The 24,331-nt window shown below is 44.1% G+C and overlaps 1 protein-coding gene across 1 annotated transcript; it reads right to left on the bottom strand.

Moving 5' to 3' along the window:
- Positions 1-3,517: 3,517 nt before the first annotated feature.
- Positions 3,518-4,751, bottom strand: SSTR1 (somatostatin receptor 1). Its single transcript, XM_008693942.1, has one exon. The coding sequence runs from the start codon at positions 4,749-4,751 to the stop codon at positions 3,576-3,578; it is 1,176 nt and encodes a 391-aa protein (XP_008692164.1). The 3' UTR covers positions 3,518-3,575.
- Between the last annotated feature and the right edge of the window lie 19,580 nt (positions 4,752-24,331).

Below are 24,331 nucleotides of genomic sequence, written 5' to 3'. Positions count from 1 at the left end.
TCTCAAGGGGGGAAAGCACCCATTCCCAGAGAGCAAAGGGCAGAGAGGGCCCCTTTCTGAAGGACCCCCGCCCCCTCACCATCTCCTCCACTAGGATGCATGAAACCTCTTTCCAGTCTTCACTCTAAAGCCATTTTAAGGCTGACTAGAGAGGATGAGGAGGCCAGCTGGGAGACTGTCTAAACTTATTCAAAGGCAATTTTGAATTTTTTTTTAAACGGCTATTTAAATCATCAACGCAATTAGATGTTTGAATATTTATTTAACTTTTTTCTCCCCGCTAGCCAGTTGGAAGGGGCTTAGAATAATGTTCAGGTTAGTTAAAACCAAAATAGCAAAATGTTTTCTCTGCACATCTAAGTCTTGAGCTCAATTTACCATCTTGCTATAGCTTTTAAAAATGATTTAAAAAGACAAAAGTCCAGCTATCCTTAGTCATATTGAGATAATGTACAGAACTATAAAGCCTAGAGTTACCAGGCATTTAAAGTTTTTTGAACCCCCCTGCCCACACTCTGGTTCTGGAATCACTGCTATTGCCTGCTTGGAAAATGTAGCTTTCCACCTATTTTGCTGTGAAAAGAAAACTGCTTTAAAAAATAAAGTCTGTTAAAAAAAATTCCTCTAGTACCTTTTTAAATTCTTCTAGGGATGGAAATGGCTATCACTGAACAAAGCATAAAATATGACTCTCTCCTCTTCTGTTGAAATCTGATTTTTCTTTTACCCATTTCCTCTGGAACACCTTTAGGCAATCTCTCTCCTTCTCCCTCTCCTGTTTTTTCTCTCCCTGGGTTGTAAGTCAGCGATTACTTAGCTCCCACAACAAAGTCTGAGGTCAGAAATGAGGGCAGGGAGTAATTTAATCTGTGAGAGATTGAGACATCATCTAGTTAGTTTCGTGACAACAGCAAACCATAGAGAGTACAGGCCGCTACACTGCTTCCTAGTCATACTGACTCAAAGTCGTTTTCCTCTTTCTCTGAACTAACAGACTTTTCTTTTTTAAAGAATAATTCAAAGTATAACCCCAATCTTGGTAAAATTTCCCACGGTAATCTGGAACCGTTCTTCTTAAAATCTACGTGAAACACAAAGCAACCAAGCCCATGTATATGTGTTTTTAAGTAATCCCTTGAAACAGTAAAATTCAAATGGCAAAGTCAGACAACTTGCAACAACATAATACATTTGTTTATTTAGTTCATATTACAACGGTAACAGGTTAAGAGCACTAGATTTGTATCCTCTTATGAGGATAAGGTTTAAGATTTGTAAATTTCATTGTTCTTAACCATTAAAAATCTATTTACCAAAGGAGTAATAATATATATTATTATTAAGGGACAGATCTAAACTTTATGATGTATAACCAAAAGCATATATTTGTTCCTTAGTTTAAACAAAACGTTAGAGACATTTTAACTCTTGGTTACTGCTTTCAGGAAAGCACAATGTTCTTGAAGCAAATATTACACAAAACATCTTTTTCCATGATTTCAACCATTGTGTATCATGTCAATGAGAGAACCTGACAGCCCCAGACTTGTATCTCCCAATGGTTGTAATACACTCTGGCTTAAGCAATCAACTAACAAACATGTGTTTAGTGCCTACTATGTACATGCCAGCATATTAAAGCAATACAGGAAATACAAGGAAGGAAAATTATTGGTCCTTGCCCTGCTCAGGCTTCCAATATAATTGGTAGGATTAAACACAGACACAAATTACTCTACTTTCAATGTGTTCAAAAGAAGTGACAATGTTAACTAGATTGTCTATTAGAATTGCCTATGCTGGAACCTAGAAGAAGCAGGGACATAAACAGGGACATTCTCAGCACTGATAAAAATCTGTCTGCATGGGCTTTCTCAGCTCCAGACTTGAGCGCAGTTACACCCGTATCTGAAAGTGCTCCTACCAACCTCACATTGTTTCATGGACTCGTAACAATAGAGCAAGATAAATAGATGTCGTATGTAAAAATATAAATAAAATCATACATAGGGTGATGTTGAAAGGAATTCAGGACATTCCACTCTGCATGGGAGGTGGCTCACCCATGTTATCATTTATCTACTTATTTATTATTAAGACAAACAAGAGACTATATGAGAAAAAGTATAAAAGAATCCCCCAACTTCACTGAACACAAGCAAGAAGAGAGGGATAAGAAGAGAGAGCCCAAAAAAGAGGAGAGGTTTTTGAGGGGTCCTTGGGGAGAAAGCTCCCCCCCCCCCCACTGCTACCTCGATCCCCACCCCCAGTGTCCTGAAGGAAAGGCCCTGGGCTAAGCAAGTAGTGAAAAGCAAAGCAGAGACACCTTTTCAAACATCACAAACAAACAAATAAATAAATAAATATGTCAAACAAGAAAATAACTTATTAGGCACCGCTTGAAAGGCAGCAACCTTCAGGGGCCAGGCAGGCGGCACTCTTTAGCCTGTGGGCGGCGGCAACGCGCTCGGGATTGGCCAAGGCTCAGAAGGCGCCACCGAGGTCCTGGCCCCGGCGCCCGGTCTTCGAGATAAACCAGGACAGGAAACCGAGGAGGTTGTTGCTCTTACATCTGCACCGCCAGAAGCTTAGGTGAGGGAGCAATCCTAGTGTAGCTGCAGACTCCCGGGCGGCCCCGGAGAAAGTGCGCCCTGCCCTGCCGGGCCAACTCAGACCAGCGTTGTCCCAGGAGTGCCCAGCGCTTGGTCTTTGAAATCAAAAGCCCTGGCTGTGAGCCGGAAAAGAGGGTGGTTTCTATTACAATCCCCTCCCCGCCAAACCCCGGAACCTTCTGAAAACTCCTGGATCGCCCGTTGTCAGTTCCTTTTTGCTCCAAAGGAGGGTTTGGATGGGGACTGCAGAATGCCTGGGGTTCGAAGCGCGGGACCGATTTTACTAAGCACCTGGCTCCGCCCTGGGTGGAGTGGGAGTGGCGAAGGGGTTCCGGGAAGGGCACGACTTCACCCGAGAGTAGGAGAAAAGACCAAGTGCCTAGTTCATTTCCTATTCCTACTCCCCTTCAAACAGAGCCGAGCAAAGGGAGAGCGGTGATTCTCCAGACTCCGCTAGGGGCACCAGGCAGAATCTGGCGAGCGGAGGGGCGCGGCAGGGCGGGGCTGCGGGCGAGCTGGGGACTCACCCCGTGGGAAACCCGTGGCGGTACCTGCGGCTCAGCTTAAACAAAAACAACGGCTGGCCCGGCTGAGGGTCAGGCTGAGTTGACGACGTTTATGAGTTCATGATCTGCACCTGCAGGACGGGGCGGAAGGAAAGATCGAAGTTACAGAGTGGGGAGCATAGCGGGGCGCAGAAGGGCAAGCGCAGTGTTGGAGGGAGCGAAAGTGGCAGAGGAGAAAGGGGCCCGCGAGCCTTCCCAATGTATAAGCAAAGTGCCCAATTCCACCTTTGTGGAGCGACTTTCCCGGGTCTCTCCACCCCACGCGCACACAGTGTCTTAGCCCCAGTTTGCCCCACCGCACCCAGACGCCTGGGATAGTTTCACCTCTGGCACCCGGCCTCCCTTCCTCCTCATCTTCCTCCTCCTGCCTTGCGCAGGGCCCTTGCGTGGCCAAGGCTCAGAGAGTCGTGATCCGAGACGTGCAGGTGCCATTCCGGAAGACACCGCCTCCGGACTCCAGGTTCTCCGGCTGGAAGTCCTCCACGCTGTAAGCGCGGCTCTTGAGGGCCGTGGCGTAGTAGTCGACAGGCTCCTCGGCGGCGTTGTCCATCCAGCTGAGGCACAGGATGCGCTGGAAAGAGCGCTTGAAGTTGTCCGAAAGGAAGCCATAGAGGATGGGATTGGCGCAGCTGTTGGCGTAGCCGAGGATGACCGACAGCTGGCTCACCGTGGCGTCGTCCTGCTCCGCAAACACGTTGACCAGCTGCACTACATAGAAAGGCATCCAGCAGATGACAAACACCATCACCACCATCATCACCATCAGGGTGATCTTGCGCTCCGAGCGCTTGCGCTGCTGCCAGCCGGCCTTGAGGGCCACCATGCGCATTTTGGCGATGATGAGCACGTAGCACAGGCAGATAGCCCCGACGGGCAGCAGGAAGCCCATGAGAAATGTGTACAACACGAAGCCCACTAGCCAGCGCTGAGCGGGCTCGGGCATGAGCATGTTGCAGGCCACCGTGCCATCACTGTTGGCCGCTGTGCGCGAGAAGACCACAATGGGCAGAATGACAAGCAGCGATAGCACCCACACGCCCAAATTCACCACCTTGGCCACGGTGGGCCGGCGGTAGCGTGCTGCCTTAATGGGGTGCACCACTGCCACGTACCGGTCCACGCTAAGCACAGTCAGACAGTAGATGCTGGTGAACATGTTGACTGCGTCCACGCTGAGCACGAGACGGCAGAGCAGCGCGCCGAAGGGCCAGTGGCGAAGCAACGTGGAGGTGACCAGGAATGGCACACTGAGCATGAGCAGCTCATCGGCGATGGCCAGGTTCAGGATGTAGATGTTGGTGGCCGTCTTCATTTTGGCGTAGCGCAGGATCACGTAGATGACCATGGAGTTACCGCACAGCCCCACCAGGCACACCACGGAGTAGATGAAGGAGATGAGGATGGCGCTGCCCTGGCCCTCGCTCAAGGTCCCGTTCTGGGACGCATTTCGCCCCGGCTCCTCCATGCCGTCCGCAGCGCCGGCCCCGGGGCCCCTGCTGCCGCCGCCTTCGCCGCAGCTGCCCGGGCTGGGGCTAGGAGAGGAAGGAGAGGAGGCAGTGCCATTGGGGAACATTTCAGCTGCTGGGGACCGATGGGACTACTGGGGCTGGGCGCTCCTCGCGCCCCCGCCGCTTGCGCGCTCACTCGGCACCCCGCCCGCTTGCCCGCAGCTCACGGCTGCCGGACACCTGGGGTAGCACGGAGAGACTACGGGGAGCTTGGCTCTGACCGCCGCTGGCAGGGCGCATTGCCCAGCGGCGGCTTGCGCGCAGCCGCTTGCAGCTCCGGGGCGCCTGGGCACAGGCGAGCCTGGAGAGGGGAGGACAGGAGGCTGGAGCCCCGCGCCGCACAGCCATTAAGTGGCGCGGCTCTGGGCTGGTGAATGATTAATAAACACCACCAGCGCGTCAGCAGCTACGAAGAGGGAGGGGTGGGGGAGGAAAAGAGGGAGGAAGGCGATATAGGTGGCTTACCACCCCTCGCCCAATTTTTTTCTTTCCCAGTCCTGTGCTCGGATCAACTCCAGCAGCTGCTCCGGGGGGGTCCCCTGCAATACCTTTTACCCATCCCTCAGGGGGAACTGGGGAGTTTCTCCGCCTTCCTGGAGGATGGATGGGAACCAAAGGTGTAGAATCTGTCCCACCCCACCCGGCTCCTATCCAGTGAAGCAGATCCCGGGCACAGATGTCTGGAGTTCATCTCAGTTTCCCTCAGTTGCTGCCCGGTCCTGAGAGACCCCAACTCCACTCTCATCCAATCGTCCAGGGCCCTAAACCCCCACCTCCCCCTCCCGCTAGCCTGCTCCTGGAGACCCGCCGCGGAACCTCCCGGACCCCTTACCCAGGGCGCGCTACCTCCAGACTGACGACGCGTAGATGGCCCGTGCAAAGTGCCTGTGCGGTCTGGTGGCACGGTGACGTTCTCCGCGCAGTCCAACTCCTTTCTTTGGGCCGGACCCCCGCACAAGCGCCCACGCAGATACTCTTAGAGTCGCTGAAACTGACCCTGAGCCGTGTTAAGAGGAGGAAGGACAAAAACCGTGCGTTAGGAGATTCTGCGTTACAACACCGCAGGCAGCTCTTCGCGGGCGGGAGTGATTTAGGGGCCTGAGTAAACCATTGCGAATCTCTTAATAAAGCTGGTAGTGCCCAGAGCCCCCTGCGTCTCCCAGAGGAGTATAGACTGCAGAGAGGAGGACGCGCGGCTGGGAGCACGGAAGGAGCCCGAGGCTCCCCCCCGAACGTGCCAGGCGCCGTATTGGAAATCCATCTAGGTGTTCACTGGGGAAAGATATGGCCGCGCCGCTTGGAAAGGCTCCGCCTGCGTCCCTGCTGTACTTTGTACCCGGGAGAGTTGGGGCCCACCGTGCAGGTGGCCAGACCTGTCACCAACTCCACAAACTGGCAGGAAGACCTTCGGGTCTTTCCGTGAGTTACTAGGATTTCAGCCTTTTCTGAGGCCCCTGAACGTGTGACCAGTTCTAGTTCACGTTCCTAAACTTTTAAGAGACAGAAAAGGATGTAGGCACGCCTAAACTCGCCTGTTTCATTTACGAATTGAATGGTTTCTGTGTAAAAGAATGAACGTTCAAGCACCACGATTTTTAACCACCTCTGGGACTTCCCACCATCCCTAGCCTAGGTTCCCTTTGGCTTTCCACTTGGTTCCAGTCCAAGGAAGGATCACTCTATCCAGCTCTCCTGTTCTTTTTTGAAAATCCCATCAAGTCTTTCTCCGAAATGTGCCTGTTCCCAGGAAGGCTGGCCCCAGCGGCCTCCTGCTGGGCCTCTTGCAAACCTCAGCTTCGTCGCCAGTTTCTTGTTAGTTCCTCCTTCCTCTCAACTAAGTGGAGCACCCACTCTGCCCTAGGTCTCAGCCTTCCCTCCCATCGGTATAATTTACACTCCGGAGAGGCAACCTGAAACAGAAACTCAACTCCTTACTAAAGCTGTTTGCACCAGACAGTTCAGCATGCAGATATGGATGCAGAACCTGAAAAAAAATAGTATAATTCCTATTGCCTCGTTTTATATGGGCAATCTTTTGCATATATGTGTTTTAGTTCTCAAACTAAACGCTCCTGAAAGGAAAAGAGTAACTTCTGTAGTGTGTTGATTTTAACAATCAAAGATACATTATGGCAGGCCCTCATAGGAAGGTGTGCAAGGACACTGAGTTATTAATGAGAAATGTGCTAGGAAGGAATTTGGAATTTCATAAGGCCCAGGCTGTTTAACCCAGTACTTTATCTAAACAAATTACTTTTTACCTTTTACGAAAATGGGATGTGGAATTGATGGTTAGTTGTGTTTTATTTTCCTTAAAATGTCCTGAACATATGGAGGGGAAAAAAAATGTTCATCAAGTTAAAAAAAAAAAAAAAAAGTCCTTTTTCCCCCCAGAAGAGCCAAGCCTCATAATGGTTTAGATGCCTCTTTGCCAATCACTGACTGAAGACACCTGGCTATTCTTCAGGGGGCTGACATTTCAACAGTCATCATTCAGAAGCCTTGGCATTGCTCATAGCTCCTCGGGGAGGAAAGGGTGATGGGAGCTGGTAGAGCAGAGTTCTGTTGTTCATACTCTCATATGTTCACTTTGCAGCTTACCTGAAGGAAATCTCCTCTCCATTTAGTGGTCGGCTCATATATGAAAGAAGAAAACTTAAGACCTGAAATGAACATGTTCGTTTGTTTGCTTGTTTCGCAAGTGGTTTCTATGATGAAGTATTTATCCATTAAAAAAAGATTGACAAGGAAATAACACACCCAGTAGAACAGGTATAATAATTTTTTTAAAGGAAAAAAAATACAAGTGTTGGCCGGCATGTGGAGAAATTGGAACACTTACATGTTGCTGATGGGAATAAAAAGTGACGCAGCAGCTTTGGAACGTGTAATGATTCTTCAAAAAGCTAAACAGAATTCTATATGACCAAGCAACATGCTGCCCCTAGGTATTTGGCCCACCCAAATTGAAAATAGGTGTTTGAACAACCATGCTCATAGAAACACCATTCACAATAGCCCAAAAGTCAAACCCAAATATCCATCAACTGTTGAATGGGTAAACAAAGGGCGGCGGATCCTCACAATAGATTATCCATCCATAGAAAGGAATGTACCCACACGTAACATTATGCAAAGTGAAGAATGCAAAACAGAAAAAGTCGTGTATGGCATGACTCCATTTAGCTGAGATGTCCAGACCAGGCAAATCCTTAGGGACAAAGCAGACCAGAGGTTGGCAGGGGCTGAGGGAGGAAGGAATGGGGGAATGACGGCTTAATGGGGGTGGGGTTACTTTTTCGGGTTATGGAAATGTTCTGGAGTCAGATAATGGTGGTGGTTGTACAACACTGTGAATGTACTGAAAGCTACTGAATTGTACATTTTGAAAATGGTTACAATTATGATTTTTACGTCATGTGATACTTCAATCAAAAGAGAGCCATCGCAGTGGGTATGAGCCATGCGGTGTTATATGGAATCTTTTCGGTTACGTATTTCTTAACATTGTATCTGTGAACTAATCCGTGAACAAACAAAAACAATCAAGCAAAAGGCAGCATTTCTGGACTAAACAATATGAGATTGAGGTTGCAGCTGTTTTTAAATTATATTACGAACAGGAGCCCAGTTAGGAATCTGCCTTCCTCTCAGACCTTAATTTAATGTCTCTTGATGAAACAGGAGCACCAGTGTAGGCATGGCGTTGCTATAATGTGTAAGGAACATGGCCTAGGAGAAGGCAGAACTCCACAGTCTTCATGTCTTGTTTAAAAACGTGTTCTTTTTTTAAATTCACATATCTAGAGCCTGGAAAAGCTTAGGATAGGCTTGTTTCCCCTGTGAAAGTTCACTCTCCCGCAGTCTCTTCTTCTTTGGTTACTATCTTTTCTATGCCTCTGTGATATGAACATTTCTAGATATGAGAGAAGAAAGATGACGGCCTGCAAGAAGGGGAGAAGGAAAAGTCATAATTTAGGAAGTTGCAGATTCTTAAGTGGACTGTTTTTCTTCCCCATCTCAATTCTACAAGCTACACTCCCCTGTGCTATCAGGTACCAGGTGCACCCTTGGATTACTGTATTTATCACACTGTGCTGTGATTTCTTTGTGTACTTATCTCTCCTCCCTTCTAAATCTGTAAGCTCGCTGAGAACAGTGGCTATATTTTACTTATCTTTATATCCCCAGCACCCAGCACAGCACCTGGAAAATTGCCCAACACCTCCTTGTTTGATTTTTCTGAGGTATGCCATAGATAATATCTTCCTTTTGTTCCAACCCATAAGATGTAAATACAAAGAAATGCACTTTCAGCCTCTTGCAAGAAAAGTTTTAATATCTGTGTAATATCATCATCTGTAATAATTTCTTACACATTTAAATCATTCTGAACAATTTCAATTTGCATGTCCTATATCAACAATTATCATGCTGATGATTCCTCATTGATCATTCTTGGTCTTAAATTTCTTGGCAGAGAAAAGGCTCTGGAAAATGGGCGGTGCATACTTTAGTAGCTAATGATGGTTATTTAATAGTATCATGCAGTGTGAAAGCCATTATATGTGGAGGATCGTTTCTTTTAATTGCAGTCCCGAGTCTCAGTTGGTTTGGTGGAATAGTAATTATCAGGAGCTCAAAGTCTGTTTCTGTCAAAATCATTACTAATGTGGTTTTTCCAACTGGAGCCTATGGTGGTCCTCAGATGAGCTCCTCTAATCCAGGCCAGTGGGAAAGTGCTGGTTGGGGCCAGGGATTAAAAGGAACACTTTCCGGAACGTACTTTGCACCGGCATCATCACAGTTGTGTTTACGAACACCTGTCTGGGCAGATGGGACCAAGGTGGTGCTAAGGGGCAAGCACCCCTCAGCCATACGGACCACAGCAGAGGTATGTGTCACCTGAAGTCCATCTGCCACCAAGCAGTGAACGTGACGACAGTCTGATAAGAGAGTTAGCCAGAGTGCAAACGTGGGGATGGGGCTAAGCAACAATCCTGGACCTCATTTCCCAGGGATGCCCCCTTGCTTCACAGCAGTGTGGGTAGCCTGTGGTTCGGCTCATCACCAATCTCAGCAACTCGCCCTGGCCTGCTGATCTTCCTATTGCCTCTTCTGTGAAACAGCATGACAGAGTCATTTTTGTGCTTTCAAAAAAGACACACACAGTGCAACAACTCACATTTTCTCCTATGGATTCTCTACTACTAAATACTATTTCTAAGAACAGGAATTCAGCACCGACAGGAAAGTATTCATTATTATCAATGGAAAAATAAAAATAGAGCAAAGAACAAAAGCAGGCGCGTGTTACTGGTATTATTTTGAATAGTCCTTACCACTAAGACCTTTTTCTGTGATGGCGTCTCTGTCAGTCTAGGATTTCCTGATCCATTTAATTTCAAACAATTTTATCAAAAATTTTCAGACATCATTCTTTCCAGCAGACGCTACACAAGTGCTTTCAAAGTCACAAACCCATATTTTTTGTTTCTCTTAATTGATGTTTAATTTCAAGCAAAGCATTTAAACAGTTACAGCAAATCACCCATTCCCTGAGAAGGGGTTGTTTCTTTCAAGTGGGCTGTATCTGTCAATCAGTTTCACCAGCTAAGGAACAGCCCAAAGCCAGGAAAGAGCTGGCTGTGGGAAGCAAAGACAGCTTTGGAGATGAAAGCTATGAGCTATCCTTTTTTTCTTTTTTTTTTAAAGATCTTAAAAGTTTTGTTCTTAATTAAAAACAAAAAGGTATATAATTAGAGAGTGATTCAATCTATGTAGTTACCACAACACCTGCCATCGTGATACTGCCCCTTGTTCCCATGTTAAGTGTCTTGAGGCAGGGCACTAGGACCCAAACACTGCTTTATTTAGATGACATGAAGCAACTAGATGACCGATGTTTTCTTCCTTTTGCACGAGTGACGTGAAACTGTCAATAATGGGCTTGTGTTGAATACATCTCTGTCTTGTGTTGGAGGTAGGAGGAATGGGGCACGGTGTCTGTGAGCTATGGACTCAGAAGGTAGGCTCAGAACCACTGGGATTGGTCCAGAAAGAGAACGCCTGCATGGCCCGCTCACTCCCTCTTCCTGAGGGTGGGCTGCCTCCCCAAAGCCAGGCCCTGCCCCTCCTCTGCTTTCTCCGGGCAACATGGGTGGTACTTTACATTGTCCTTGAAGAAGCAGCCTGTGTGACAGCCTGACTCTTCCTTTCTTGTCAGAAGAGGGAGGAAGGGTCCACCTGGCCTCAAATAGGAAGTTACCATTCCTTGTTGACAGCCTGGGTGAACTGAAATTTCACCGCTTATGGAATTAGCCTAAACATTGATTTCTAATACTGCATCCTGTGATTTTAAAAAAAGAATTCAGAGAGGGGCATCTGGGTGGCTCAGTCGGTCAAGGGTCTGCCTTCGGCTCAGGTCATGATCTCGGGGTCCTGGGATCGAGCCCCGCATTGGGCTCCTTGTTTAGTGAGGAGTCTGCTTCTGCTTCTTCCTCTGCCTCCTCTCTCCTCGTGCTCTCTCTGGCTCTTTCTCTCTCTCAAATAAATGAAATCTTTAAGAAGAAATTCAGAGAAGTGAAATTCAAACAATAGCAGACCAGTCTTCATTCCATCGTTGTATTGTATGTGGTCACTTTTTTGCCTCTATTTCTTAGTGAGGAGGAACTGAAATTCGTATCACAATTCCACTATGTATGAGTAATACTATGTTTTTAACCAAAGCCAAATAATTTTTCATTAATTTAACAAATATTTATCATGTGCCCACTGGGTGCCAGGTGCTGTTCTAGGCACTGGAAATACAGTGGCAAAGATTAAGTGGTTTCCTATAGACTTCTAGCAAGACAGGAGAGTAAGGAAGTAGACGTATGGGTAATGGGATTGCACTTGGTGTTAAGTCCTAAGAAGAAAAGTAGGAATCAGGGGCCAGAGACTGCTGGAGAGGCTGGGTGTATTTGACCCAGGTTAGACCAAAAGGGAAGGAAGTGATGCTTGAACAGCCCTGAGTGATGCGAAAGTGAAGCAGCACACGGCGGTGGGAGTCTTGCTCCAGCAGCACGTGGGAAGTAGTTGAGGCCCTGGAGGAACACGTGGGGAGTGGGGTGTTAGGGCACGGTGGTTGGCCTGTACGACACCTGGGCCCAAACTGACCAGTAAACAGTAGCCTGTTACACCTTCAACAGTGAAAAACTGGCTGGGCTAGATGGTGCAACGGACGCATTAAATATATGTCTTGTATCTATTGCAATAGAACAGTAATTAAACACTAAAAATGATGTTGGGTGAATTATTGTTGACACAGAAAGATGGTCAAGACATTGCCAAGTGTGAAAAGTCTATTTCATTATCAACAATGGCCAAACTATGGAGAGAGCGCAAATGTCCATCAACTGATGAATGGATAAAGAAGAGGTGGTATGTGTATATATATGTGTGTATATATATGTATATATATATTCACACAATGGATATGTATATGTGTATATATACACACACAGACACACACACACACAATGGAATATTACTCAGACATCAAAAAGAATGAAATCTTGCCGCTTGCAATGACATGGATGGAGCTCGAGTGTGTTATGCTAAGTGAAATAAGTCAGTCAGAGAAAGACAAGTAACATATGATTTCACTCCTCTGCGGAATTTAAGAAACAAAATAGATGGACATATGGGAGGAGGAAAAAAGAGAGGGAAACAAACCATTAGAGACTCTTAACTACAGAGAACAAATGGAGGGCTGATGGAGGGAAGTGGGCGGGGGATGGGCTAGATGGGGGATGGGTATGAAGGAGGGCACTTACGATGAGCACTGGGTGTTGTATGTAAGTGATGAATTACTAAATTCTACTCCTGAAACCAATATTGCACTGCATGTTAACTAACTAAAATTTAAATAAAAAGAAATTTTTAAAGTCTATTTTGAAACTATATGAGCCCATTAAATACACACACACACACACACACACACACACACACCCCAAATGATCATATACATCAGTAGGCCTGAAAAGACGGTTACCAAGATATTATAAAAGTGGTTATCACAAGGCAGTTGGGTTATGGATGTTTTCAGCTCCCTTTAATATAGAGAGATTTTCTAATTTTTCAGCCATGAGTATGTATTGCTTTTAAATAAGATAAAAGTAATAAAAGCTTTGTTTTAATTTAAAAAAAGAAAAGACTCCAGGCCATAAGTGTCTGCTCTATTTAATGGGGCATTCACTGATTTATTTCCTCTTTAATTATTTTACTTTCAGAAAAACACGAATAAATTTATTCTAGAAATTAACATATTACAATGCAAATTAAATAGCAAATGAAATGTACCCAGCAGAAGGTAGTAGAAGGAACTGAAACAGGAGCTGGGGTAGCCTGCTATCTTCCAGGCAAGCTCTACAGCCCCATGGCCAAGTAGTCTCTTGAGTGTGCTGGAATCAACTACACCACCTCTTGGAATTGCTCTGGGAATGTGAATCACAAGATGGTGTTTGTGAAAGCACGGTATCGTCGTCTAAAGCCAGACTTGTCAATTTCAGTCACATATTTTCCATGTATTTAAATTCGGGCATGTTATTTGACCTTTCTGTGCCTCAGTTTCCTTTTTTGTAAACTGAAGATCACAGTGTGTCTACCTAACAGGGTTGTTAAAAGGATAAAATATGTTCGAGGCGTTTAGAACAATGTCTGGCACGTAGTAAGGACGATGCCAAGTATTTAGCTTTTATAAAATAATTTCCAAAGTATGGATTACAATGTAACATTATCTTTTCATCCATCAAAAGAACTTAAGAACTTCATTTTTGCCTCTTGCTCAAGAACGATTTAAGCCGGTAGGTCTAGCAGTCACTTTTGCAGGGTACAGAGCAGCTACCCTGTGCATGTTACTTATCCCTTCCTCTTCCTCCTGCCTGTCCCGTCTTATAATTCAGCACCATGATCCGTGTTCCAGTCACAGGTTTTCAGTACATGTCACACATTCCACTAAAATAATTCTAAAATATTAATCATCACTTCTATCCACATCATACCAAGGTGAATCCAATCTAACCCCATCATAAGGGTTCAAACAAACCACTGTATTCACTGACTCGACTAATCTGATTGTTCTGATGTTACACAGGCACAGTCGGAATTTGCTGTAAGTTTTCTCTCTCGATTTCCAATGAGACCCCCAAGTTTCCAGGCTGTCAGCTATAGTTAAAAATGTATTCACATTCTAAAGAGAGGTTCACTCCTCTCAAGCCGTCACCCACCTCCAGCCTCTGTGGAAGAGTAGAAAGAAAGAGTGATGGAGATTATTTCCTCAGAGTTTTCAGAGTGCTGTGCGTTGTCCCTCCCATTGAATATGGAAAGTGGCTTCTTACCCAGTCACTGAAGGATGGGGCTTCTACAAAATCACTCGAAGAGCTTGTCAGGGGTCCACTGGGGTCGGTAAGACTCAGCGATCGGTGCCCGATTCTTACTTGGCAAATTTAAAAGGGAACGAGAGACCTATTGGTACTTCCTCAGACGACAGAGTGAAGAGAAAAGGCTGCAGGTGGGAAAAGCTGATTCCCACTGAAAATGAGGCAGAGGCAGAGGTTGCCCTGCACTGGAATGAACAGCACAGCGGGCAGACAGGTGGGAACACCTTGATGGACCCACTCTGCCTGACTGAGATGTTCTGACCGGGAAGTTTATGCACCAGAAGGAGGAGCCGAGTAGGGAAGATGGCCAGCTGGGAGGGGGTTAGGGGGCAGTCCAGCAAAGTGAGAGGTCTCTAGCAAGAGGTGGGGACAGTGCTGAAGAATCCAACGAAGAACTCCCCAAGAGAAAGAGCCACTCCCAGAGGACACCCATGCATGATTATAACTGTACCAAATTAAGGGAGAGCTTTCCTGTCTGTTAAAGCTGTCCCCTGTCAACTGCAGGAGACAAAGGCAGAGCAAGGAGCAAGGGAGAGGCGAAAAAATAATAAATAATAAGTAATCCAACTATTCCTCTCCTCCCTACTGTAAGATCCGAGCATGGATCAGGCTCAAGTTAGTACAGGAACAAGGACCTTTAAATTGAATGAGAAATTAAAGTTTCAATTTAGAAAGAATTGCTTTTTATAATGTCTCAAAATAGGACGATATTTATGTGAAATTGAACAAAAAAGCTATGGGATTGTGTGCACCAAAGATTTTCCAATTAGCTTTGCCATATTTAGTCCTTCCAACTGCACTATGAGGACATTTCTACTTACTACCCTCATTTTGCAGATGAAGAAACCAAAGCACAGAGAGGTTAAATAACTAGCTAGAGTCACACAGCTAAAAAAGTCAGAGATCTGATTTGACTAGCAATCTGGCTGAGGGCCTATGCTCTTAACCACCATGCCACACTGCTGTGGTCTTCTGTCTCACTGAACTACTCAATTAAAGGTTTTTCTCTCTTTTTAATGTTTCAATAGTTTTTTCCAGTTTTATTGAGAAATAATTAACACACATCACCGTATTCGTTTGGGGCATACAGCATAATGGTTTCATTTAGATATATCGTGAAATGATTGCCACAATGGGTTCAGCTAATATCCCTATTCTCGTATAGATACAATAAAAAGAAAAGAAAAAAGGAAAGAAACAAGAAAAAAATTTTCTTTTTGTGATGAGAACTCTTAGGATGATTCCTCCTCCAATTCCCCCTCCCCTGACCTCTGGTAACCACGAGTGTGATCTCTTTTTCTATGAGCTTAATTGTTTTTTTTTTTTAATCCCACATATAAGTGAGATCGTATAGTATTTGTCTTCCTCTCGCTTTTTTCACTTTGCATAATGCCTCCAAGTCCACCCATGTTGTAGCAAATTGTAGGATTTCCTCATTTTTTATGGCTGAATAATATTCCATTATATGTATATTGCATCTTCCTTATCCATTCATCCATTCACGGACATGTAGGTTGTTTCTCGGTCTCAGCTATTGTGAATAACGCCATTATAAACATAGGAGTGTAGATAATTCTTTAATTTAGTGTTTTCATTTCCTTTGGATATATTCCCAGAAGTAGAATTGCTGGGTCAGATTGTAGTTCTATTTTTAATTTTTTGAGGATCCTTCATATTGTTTTCCATAGTGGTTATACAAATTTACAATCCCACCATCAATCCCTTTCTCCATATCCATGCCAATATTTGTTATCTCTTGCCTCTGATGATGGCCATTCTAACAGGCATGAGGTGATATCACATTATGGTTTTCATTTACATTTTCCTAATGATTAGTGATGTTGTGCATCTTTTCATGTACCTGTTGACCTTTTGTATATCTTCTTTGAAGAAATGTCTATTCAGGCACTTTGCCCATTTTTAAATTGGATCATTTATTATTATTATTATTATTATTAATTATTATTATTATTTTGCTATTGAGTGGTATGAGCTCTTTATTTTGGATATCAACCCCTTATCACATATATGGTTTTTTCCATTCTATAGATTGTCTTTTAACTTTGTGGATGGTTCCTTTTGCTGTAGAAACTTTTTAGTTTGATGCAGTCCAACTTGTTTATTTTTTATTTTGTTGCTTGTGCTTGAAGTGTCTTATCCAAAATTTCATTGCCAAGACTCATGTCGAGGAGGTTTATTCCTATGTTTTCTTCTAGGAGTTTCATGGCTTCAGGTCTTACGTTTAAGTCTTCGGATCCATTTTGAGTTAATTTTTTTGAGCTGCGTAAGATAGGGACCCAGCTTTATTCTTTTACATGCAAATAGCCAATTATCTCACTACTTTCATCAATGCGTTGTAGTTTTCAAACCAGAGATCTTTCATCTCCTTGGTTAAACTTATTCCTAATAATTTTATTGTTTTTGATGCTTTTGCCAAAGGATCAATTTCTTTTTCTTTTTCAGAGAATTTGTTCTTACCGTATAGAAACACTGCTCATTTTTCGATGTCAATTTTGTGTCCTGCAACTTCACTGAATTCATTGATCATATCGAACAGTTTTTTGGTTGAGTCTTTAGGATTTTCTATACATGAAATTATGTCATCTGCAGACAGAGAGTTTTATTTCTTCCTAAATGGTGATTTCTGATGTCAAGAAATTACATAAGCAGCAAATCTGTCAATTTAGTGATTTATGTTTTCCTCAATAAATCCAACAATTACTTAAATTTTCCTCTTTACTTATGTTGCCTTCATTTAAATGTAACAATTTTGCCCTCAATTAGAAATTCAGAATAATGTATTTTGAAAAAAAAAATACCCTTAATAAAATATATTGCAAGGAATTTAAGACTGATGAACCATTGGTATATCTGTGCCAAAGAAAATGCACTTTTTATTAACCGCTAACCACCATTTCTCAGTTCTAAATACGTGCTTGTCAGCACTCTAGGTAGCTTAGCACTTCCTTTTGCATGAGTATTTCTGTGTTTTTTTTTTTCCTGCCTTTTCCCCCGTGCTCCTATCCTCCCTCACTCTGGCCCCATCTCCGGCGAATGCATACAAGCAGGTGGGTCAGCAGAGTCACTAGACGGGAAAGGACTCAGTGCTGCTTTGAAATTTGAACCAACTCCACAAAACTACAGCCAAAATGTATTCCCAGAAAAGGGAGAGGTGTTGCTGCTGAAACAAAATCAATTAAAAAAAATAAATTTCCCTTCCCTAGAGCAAGCGCGTACACATTTCAAGTGGTCTAGGGGCTTTGCACTTGGACCCCCGTTGATTTGACTGACAGCTATAATAAAGATGAGACAATACAGATGCCAGATTCACGCAGATGGGGGCAAATTCTTTCCTAATGGAAACGTTATGTCTCTCTTCACTAAACAGCTAAGTGGGAAATAAACATTTTTAGTCCATAAAAATGCCTTAACTCACTAGAGGGTAACCACGTAACAGAAAATAATTTTAAGACTGCAGTATTCACACTTGTGCTTGAGACGACAGTAAATGAAAACAATTCTATGTGAGTAGTGGACTTTGGTTTTGATGCTCACAGTTTAGGTAATTGCAATGTTTCCCCCTCTAAATTTAGAGATTAACGGACCTGATTTTCATACCTGCAAATGTAAGCATCTATTCACTTTCTTGGAAGATTCTATCCAATTTTATTTGTGAAAACACATGCTCTTCAAATCCACCAGGGGGAGATTTTAACATTGAGAACTTCAACAGAGAGCGTTTTAGACATGATACAGTTGTATTTCAGTTGACAGCTGAGACAACTTAAATTTTGAACTAAGCCTTGATGATAAGGTTTACATCTTGATAAAGCTACCCAAGATATTCCAAATATATTAAAACCAGGACCGGGTGGCTAGGGAGGACTGATGAAATATTGCTCAGTCTTGTCGGAGAATACACGTGGTGGCTGAGTGTGTCTGGGGGAGCGAAGTTGGGTGCGGATGGGATGAGACCTTGTGTCTCTAGAGGGAGAATCAGACGACAGAATAATCCCAGACCGTTGCCACTGTGTACACCATCAGTAATTCCTGGTTTCCACTGATGAATAATATCTTGATTAGGTTCCTACGGCAGGCTTTGAGACTTAGAATAACACTGCAATGCTCTGTAAGAATGATGAAAGAAGAAATAAAAACGTATATTAGGGATTTTTTTTTTTTTTTGAGAAAACTTGTTTTATTTGGGAAGCCATGATACTACTGCAGGAATCTTTGGATAACTGACACCACTGTGGTCCATCAAATCACTTGTTTCTATCAAGCAGTAGGAACCCGATGCCATCAAAATTCCCATAAATTTTTTAAAAGAGATTATCTCTAGAAAGGCTTCTGTAATAGGATCTGAGATGCAATGGCTTCCCCAAAGTTTGATGAACCCCTATGAATATATGCAAGTATTTCTAATTCTCTGTTTAACACCAGCCGCTTTGTTAACTTTTTCCCCTAGACCTGAAAAAGGAGAAAAAGACCACTGGTGCTGGCTCTAGGCCGGCCACTGCCTTTCTGTCATTTTTTTCGACGTGATTTTCTGCATACAAATGACTCAGTCATTTCTGCTGATAAATGAACTTTCTCATACTTTCGAGTATACTCGAGTGAATTTACATATACAGTATAATAAACAAACCAAGCATTTTTTTCAGATATTGTGTAATTTTTTTTAAGATTTATACTCATGTTTTATCATCCCTTTAGCTCCCTAGCTCAGTAGGCCACAAACTATTTGGTTCTCGCCTCTGTGCAGTGTGTGGCTGGCTTTGTGACTCTTATTCTGTAAGGCCTAAGCCCCCTGAAAGGATATGGTTTGAGAAGAAATATTTCTCCAGAATAGAAAGAGCTCCCAGGTGACATGATGGGGCTGGGGCAAGGAAGAGGTTTGTGGGTTCCAAGGATAGCAGGTATCTGGGCTTTGCTTCCTGGCAGGAAGTTAATGAAGTTAATGGCCACATACTGTGGCAGGGAGGGAGGCTTGAGGTTAGACCCAGTGCACCCCGTCTCCCCTAAGATTCCGTACCTGAGGGAAGGTGTGGAAACAGCAGAATCACGGACTATAAAAGCTGGCCCATGAATAATGGAGCGATAACCAATGTAGACCAATGACCAGTGTCTGGAAGAGTCTCCACAGACTTTGACGCTGGGTGGAAGTACCCCTAGAGTTTGGCACAGTCCTGGGGGAAAGGCGGCACCGGGAATGGCAGGGAGAGTTTCTCACCAACTTTGAAAAACCTGCCCTAAACACGAGCATCAGAGCTTCCAAAGAGCTCATTTCCTTGTCCTACCACACATGTTCTCAGGCTTCAGAAGCCCCAAACATCAGCCCCTCATGACTTCACAGTTTTCCTGATTCTGACTAGAGCCGGGACTCATCCCTTTAGATATTTGCTTGCTAGTACTGTCAACTTCCTTGCTGCCCTGTTCCCCTTCGGCAGTTGTCCAGCAACATCCCAAACCCCCAGCCAATCCTATCCATGTTCTCCTTCTCTCAACCCAAGCTGTTGAGTGGCAACCAGAGAAATGGTACAATAGCATGGGATCGTTCCTACGAAAAATGGCTTTTGATCTCAAATTGGGCTCCTGACCTCGCCTGCCAGGCAACTGGCCCGTCCCTACACAGTCCCGTCCACTATTCCCTACAACTGCTACTTCGAATCAGTGCCACTCTTTTGAAGTGCCTACTTCTTTCCGTCTTTCTTTGACTGTCACTGGTTGGACTTCTGATCTCACTTCACATAAAAAATAGAGTTCATCCATGAGGCAGGAATGCCTCACTTCAATTCACTCTACTTCCAAAACCTATTAAAATCCAAGCTAATCTTTCCCTCCTTCCCTGTCATCTCCGTGGAAAACATACTCCTTTTTAAGGCAAACTGCCCACTTTGCTCTGGATCTCTTGCTTTCCAGCTTCTCAGGGAACTTCCTTCGCGAGTCGTCTCCTTTCCTCCGCTGCAGTTGATCTTTGCTCCTCCTTACCCTTCCTCCTTAGCATCAGCAAAGATCTCGTCAACTAACATTTACTGATCTGGTGTATTTGGCCTGGTGCCAAGAATCTTATTTAATTTTGCTCATTCTTGTTTAATTAAATTAGATATTACTTAATTTTCACAAGCATATGAGGCCAGGATACTAACCCATTTAACATATAAAGAAACTGAGGCATAAAGGAATTTTGTAACTTGCCCAGCATCTCCCAGCTAGTAAATAACAGATCTCTTTCAGTTGTCTGTGTTCCATTAGATGAAATATACAAGTACACACACACACCACACACACACACACCACACACATACAACAGACACACACACAAATGTGTGTGCTTTTCATAAAGTGGTACTTTTCACTTAAAAAACCCCACAAAACTTCATGGACCTTCTAGTCTCCTTTATTTACCACTGTATCTCCTTCCTTCCACTCAGGGCCAACTGTCTAGAAAAAAAGCAACACTTGTTATCTCACTTCCGGTCACCAAACTGTTCTTGTTAAGGTCATCACTGTTTTCTTTTTGCTAAAAGCAATAACAACATTTCCGACCTTCTGTTACAGACTTCCCAGGTTGCACATGGTACTGTTCACATTCTTTCCTCAATGACTCCTCTACCTTTCTTTTCTTGCTATTTTCTTATCTAATTTGTCTCCTACCTCTCCGCACACCACTTAAGTTGATGTTTCCCAAGATTGATCTACCCTCAACTATCTTACTCTGTCCACTCTTCAAGGACAATCTCAGGCCACAGCTCTACCTCCAGGCTGATGAGTCTCGTGTATGCGTAGGCCTGTCCTGAGTCCCAGCTACCTACCGGCCAGCCTCACTTCGATGGCCCGCGTGCATACCCAACTCAAAATGCATCTCCACCTTCTCCTCAAATCTGCTGCTTATTACCTATAAATGTATTCAACTAAAATGTACTGATCGGTTAGCATATGCCAGAAACTAGGGTCACAGGAGTGAGAAAAAAAAAAAAAAAGGTTAAAAAAAGAAATCTGCTTTATGTAATCTACATTCTAGTGAGAAATGTGGTGTTTCTGTCTCTATCAGCCAAGATTTAAGCAGGGCAATAGAATGTAAGTATTATGGAGTAAGGAGTTTATTGCAGCAGTAATACCTTACACAACGGTTGGAGGAGCTGGGAGTATAAGAGTCTGACAGAGAGAGAGAGTTGGAGGCAGTAGGAAAAGTTAGTAAGCAGACCTCCTGAAAGTAGGTGCACGTAGCTGCCCGAGTGGACTCCGTAGGATCTCTGTAAGAATTGGTGGATCGGGGGCGCCTGGGTGGCGCAGTCGTTAAGCGTCTGCCTTTGGCTCAGGGCGTGATCCCGGCGTTGTGGGATCGAGCCCCACATCAGGCTCCTCCACTAAGAGCCTGCTTCTTCCTCTCCCACTCCCCCTGCTTGTGTTCCCTCTCTCACTGGCTGACTCTATCTCTGTCAAATAAGTAAATAAAATCTTAAAAAAAAAAAAAAAGAAATCTTCTATTCTGGTAATTGTCAAAGTGTGCTCCAAGACCAGTAACATTAGCATCACATATGAACTTGTAAAAACTGCAAATTCTGAAACCCAATTTGCTGAATCAGAAACCGCAGATGTAGGGTTAGTAATTTGTGTTTTAAGAAGCCCTCTGGGGCGCCTGGGTGGCTCAGTCATTAAGTGTCTGCCTTCGGCTCAGGTCATGATCCTGGGGTCCTGGGATCCAGCCCCGCATTGGGCTCCCTGCTCCACGGGAAGCCTCCTTCTGCCTCTCCCACTCCTCCTGCTTGTGTTCCCTCTCTCGCTGGCTGTCTCTCTCTCTGTCAAATAAATAAATAAAAATCTTAAAAAAAAAATTGGTGGATCAGTGTAGGCAATGCTGTTGCCTCTTCTCGCCTTGCACCTAACCTCTAGGACCTTCAGAGAGCAGTGACTGCTTCTTTATTTCTGCCTGCTTTACCCAGAGAACATAGAGCCACAGTCCCAGCTCAGTTAAATTCACACAGTCCCAAACCACCACACTCTCACAAATAGCAGTAGCTCATTTTTTCATTGGCGTTTTAAATCTGCTCTGGGAATTTCTGTCTTTTAATAACTGAGAAGGGAGAGGAGATGAAATACCCAGGGTACACATCCCGAAGGAGGATGTGTTTTCATGTAAACATGGAGGAATAACAGAACAATGGTTATGGGAGCCCTGAAAAAAAGGAGATACTCTTGAGAGAGAAACGTGGGGTCCTCAGCACGGAGTCTAGTTTCAGTTATGGAAAAAATAGTGGGTTGAACAGTCCCCCCCCCAAAAAAAAGTTGGTGTTCACTTAGAACTTCACAATATGACCTTTATAAAAATTGTCTCTGCAGGGTAATTTGTTAAGGGTCTCAAGAGGAAATCATCCTGGATTTAGGGCGGGTCCTAAATCCAATGGCTGCTGTCCTTATAAGGAGAGGTGAGGACAGAGAGAGATACACACAGGCCAGAGGGCCGTGGGGAAGACAGAAGCAGAGGCTGGAATGATGTTGCCACAAGCCAGAGAACACCCGGAGCCACCAGAAGCTGAAAGAGACAAAGAAAGAGTCTCCCCTCTAGGCTTTGGAGGGAACATTGCCCTGAAATACGTTAGTTTCAGACTTCTGGCCTCCAGAATTGTGAGAGAATACACTTCTGTTTTTAGGCCACTGAACCATAGTGACTTGTTACGGCAGCCCTAAGAGACTCATAAAATATATTCTGCAAATATATTGCACCTCTATGAAGTGGGTGAGATTCTTAAAAGTCTGTCTTTGATTTTCTTAATATTTTATGTAAAATATCTGCTTGTATTATTTTTTAATAAACCCATCTTCTCCTTAGAGAAGATCCTGTTGTCAGTGCTCTGTACTCCGGTGATGCCGGGGAAGAGCCAAGTGAACAGGAGACAGCGAAAAGGGATTGTCTGCAAGAGGCTGTTTAATTCTTTAAATCCCTGCCATGCTAATTAAATAATGTTAGACTATGAACTTAAAACCTCCCTACTCTATCTTACTTAGGCTGACATTTTCTTCCACTGTACCAAAATAACTCCACATTTTAAATTTGCTGATTGCATATGCTTTGTGTAGATTAGGCAAGAAATGCCACAGAGCAAAGACAAGCAGAAAAGGCCAGGCAAACGCAGCGTGTCAGCTCTGGAAGAGCAGTATTCCCCACCCTCATTTATTTCCTGCGTTGTGCCCGATGACAGGGAGCCAGGCAAGGCACAGGAGCATAGAACCTCAGAAGGAGAAGATGCTTAAAAACCCTGCAGTCCAATCGCCAAATGATTATTCGATCCTCTTTGCAACCTCCCTGGAAAGTCATGTCTAAGCTCTCCCTGCACCTCTCCAATGACAGAGGACTCATTACCTCCAGAACAGCCATTGCATTGTAGGACACTCTAATTGAGACAAAGTGTCTCCAGATGATTGAAAATCTGGTATTTTTGATAATTTCCAAATTTTGCAGTCCGGGGCTACGAAGACCCACATTCATCTTCCTAAATGACAGCACCTCTAAAACTTGAACCCAGCTCCCATTTCCATTCCAAGTCTTCTTTCTCAGGCTTCAGGTTCCATTTTCTTTGACTGACATGATTTCATTCATTTTCCCTCTTTCAGGTTCTTTTCTTCTGGTTGTGCTCCAATTGGTGGGACTAAGTGAAGGCCATACACTTATCCTTCCTCAATTTCCGGTAGTGACTCTATGTAGGATTTTGGCTTCCCCAACACCAGTAGGTTCCACCAGAACACCCTCCTTTGCATTCCAGCAGCTTCAGCTTAGTATGTATCACACTGTGATACTATGTATATTTACATTTCTGCCCTGCCACCCAATTAGACTTATGTAAGACCATGAGTCTTACTGAAGGCAGAGGTGATGCCTTTTATTTTTGAATCCCAAGTAAAAAACACATTCTCAGGCACATAGCAGGGTGTAATAACTATTTGAAGTATAACTAACAGAATGAATGGATCATGATTTTCCCAGGAATGAGCTATATCTTATGAAATGACTAAAATGTCAAAAAGAAAGCAGAGGTATAAAAAACCAAAACTTTGGCATGCCGTGTGATCAAATTACCTCAAAGAATTCAATAAAGATCACATACGGAAGGGTAGTGGGTAGTAGGAAGTGATACCATAAAATTCAAAAGATTTCCTTGAAGCAACTAAAAGAAAGTTCCAGAACAGCAATGAGGACACTAGAGAGAACCTATACCAAGTCT

The sequence above is a fragment of the Ursus maritimus genome, unplaced genomic scaffold, assembly GCF_017311325.1.
Source record: "Ursus maritimus isolate PB19 unplaced genomic scaffold, ASM1731132v1 scaffold_36, whole genome shotgun sequence".
Classification (NCBI taxonomy): Eukaryota; Metazoa; Chordata; class Mammalia; order Carnivora; family Ursidae; genus Ursus; species Ursus maritimus.
Note: the sequence above shows the minus strand (reverse complement) of the source record. Positions and strands in the feature narration are given on the sequence as shown.

Excerpts from the sequence above, each read along its gene's own strand:
- SSTR1 (XM_008693942.1), bottom strand. The coding sequence starts at position 4,751 with ATGTTCCCCAATGGCACTGCCTCCTCTCCTTCCTCTCCTAGCCCCAGC.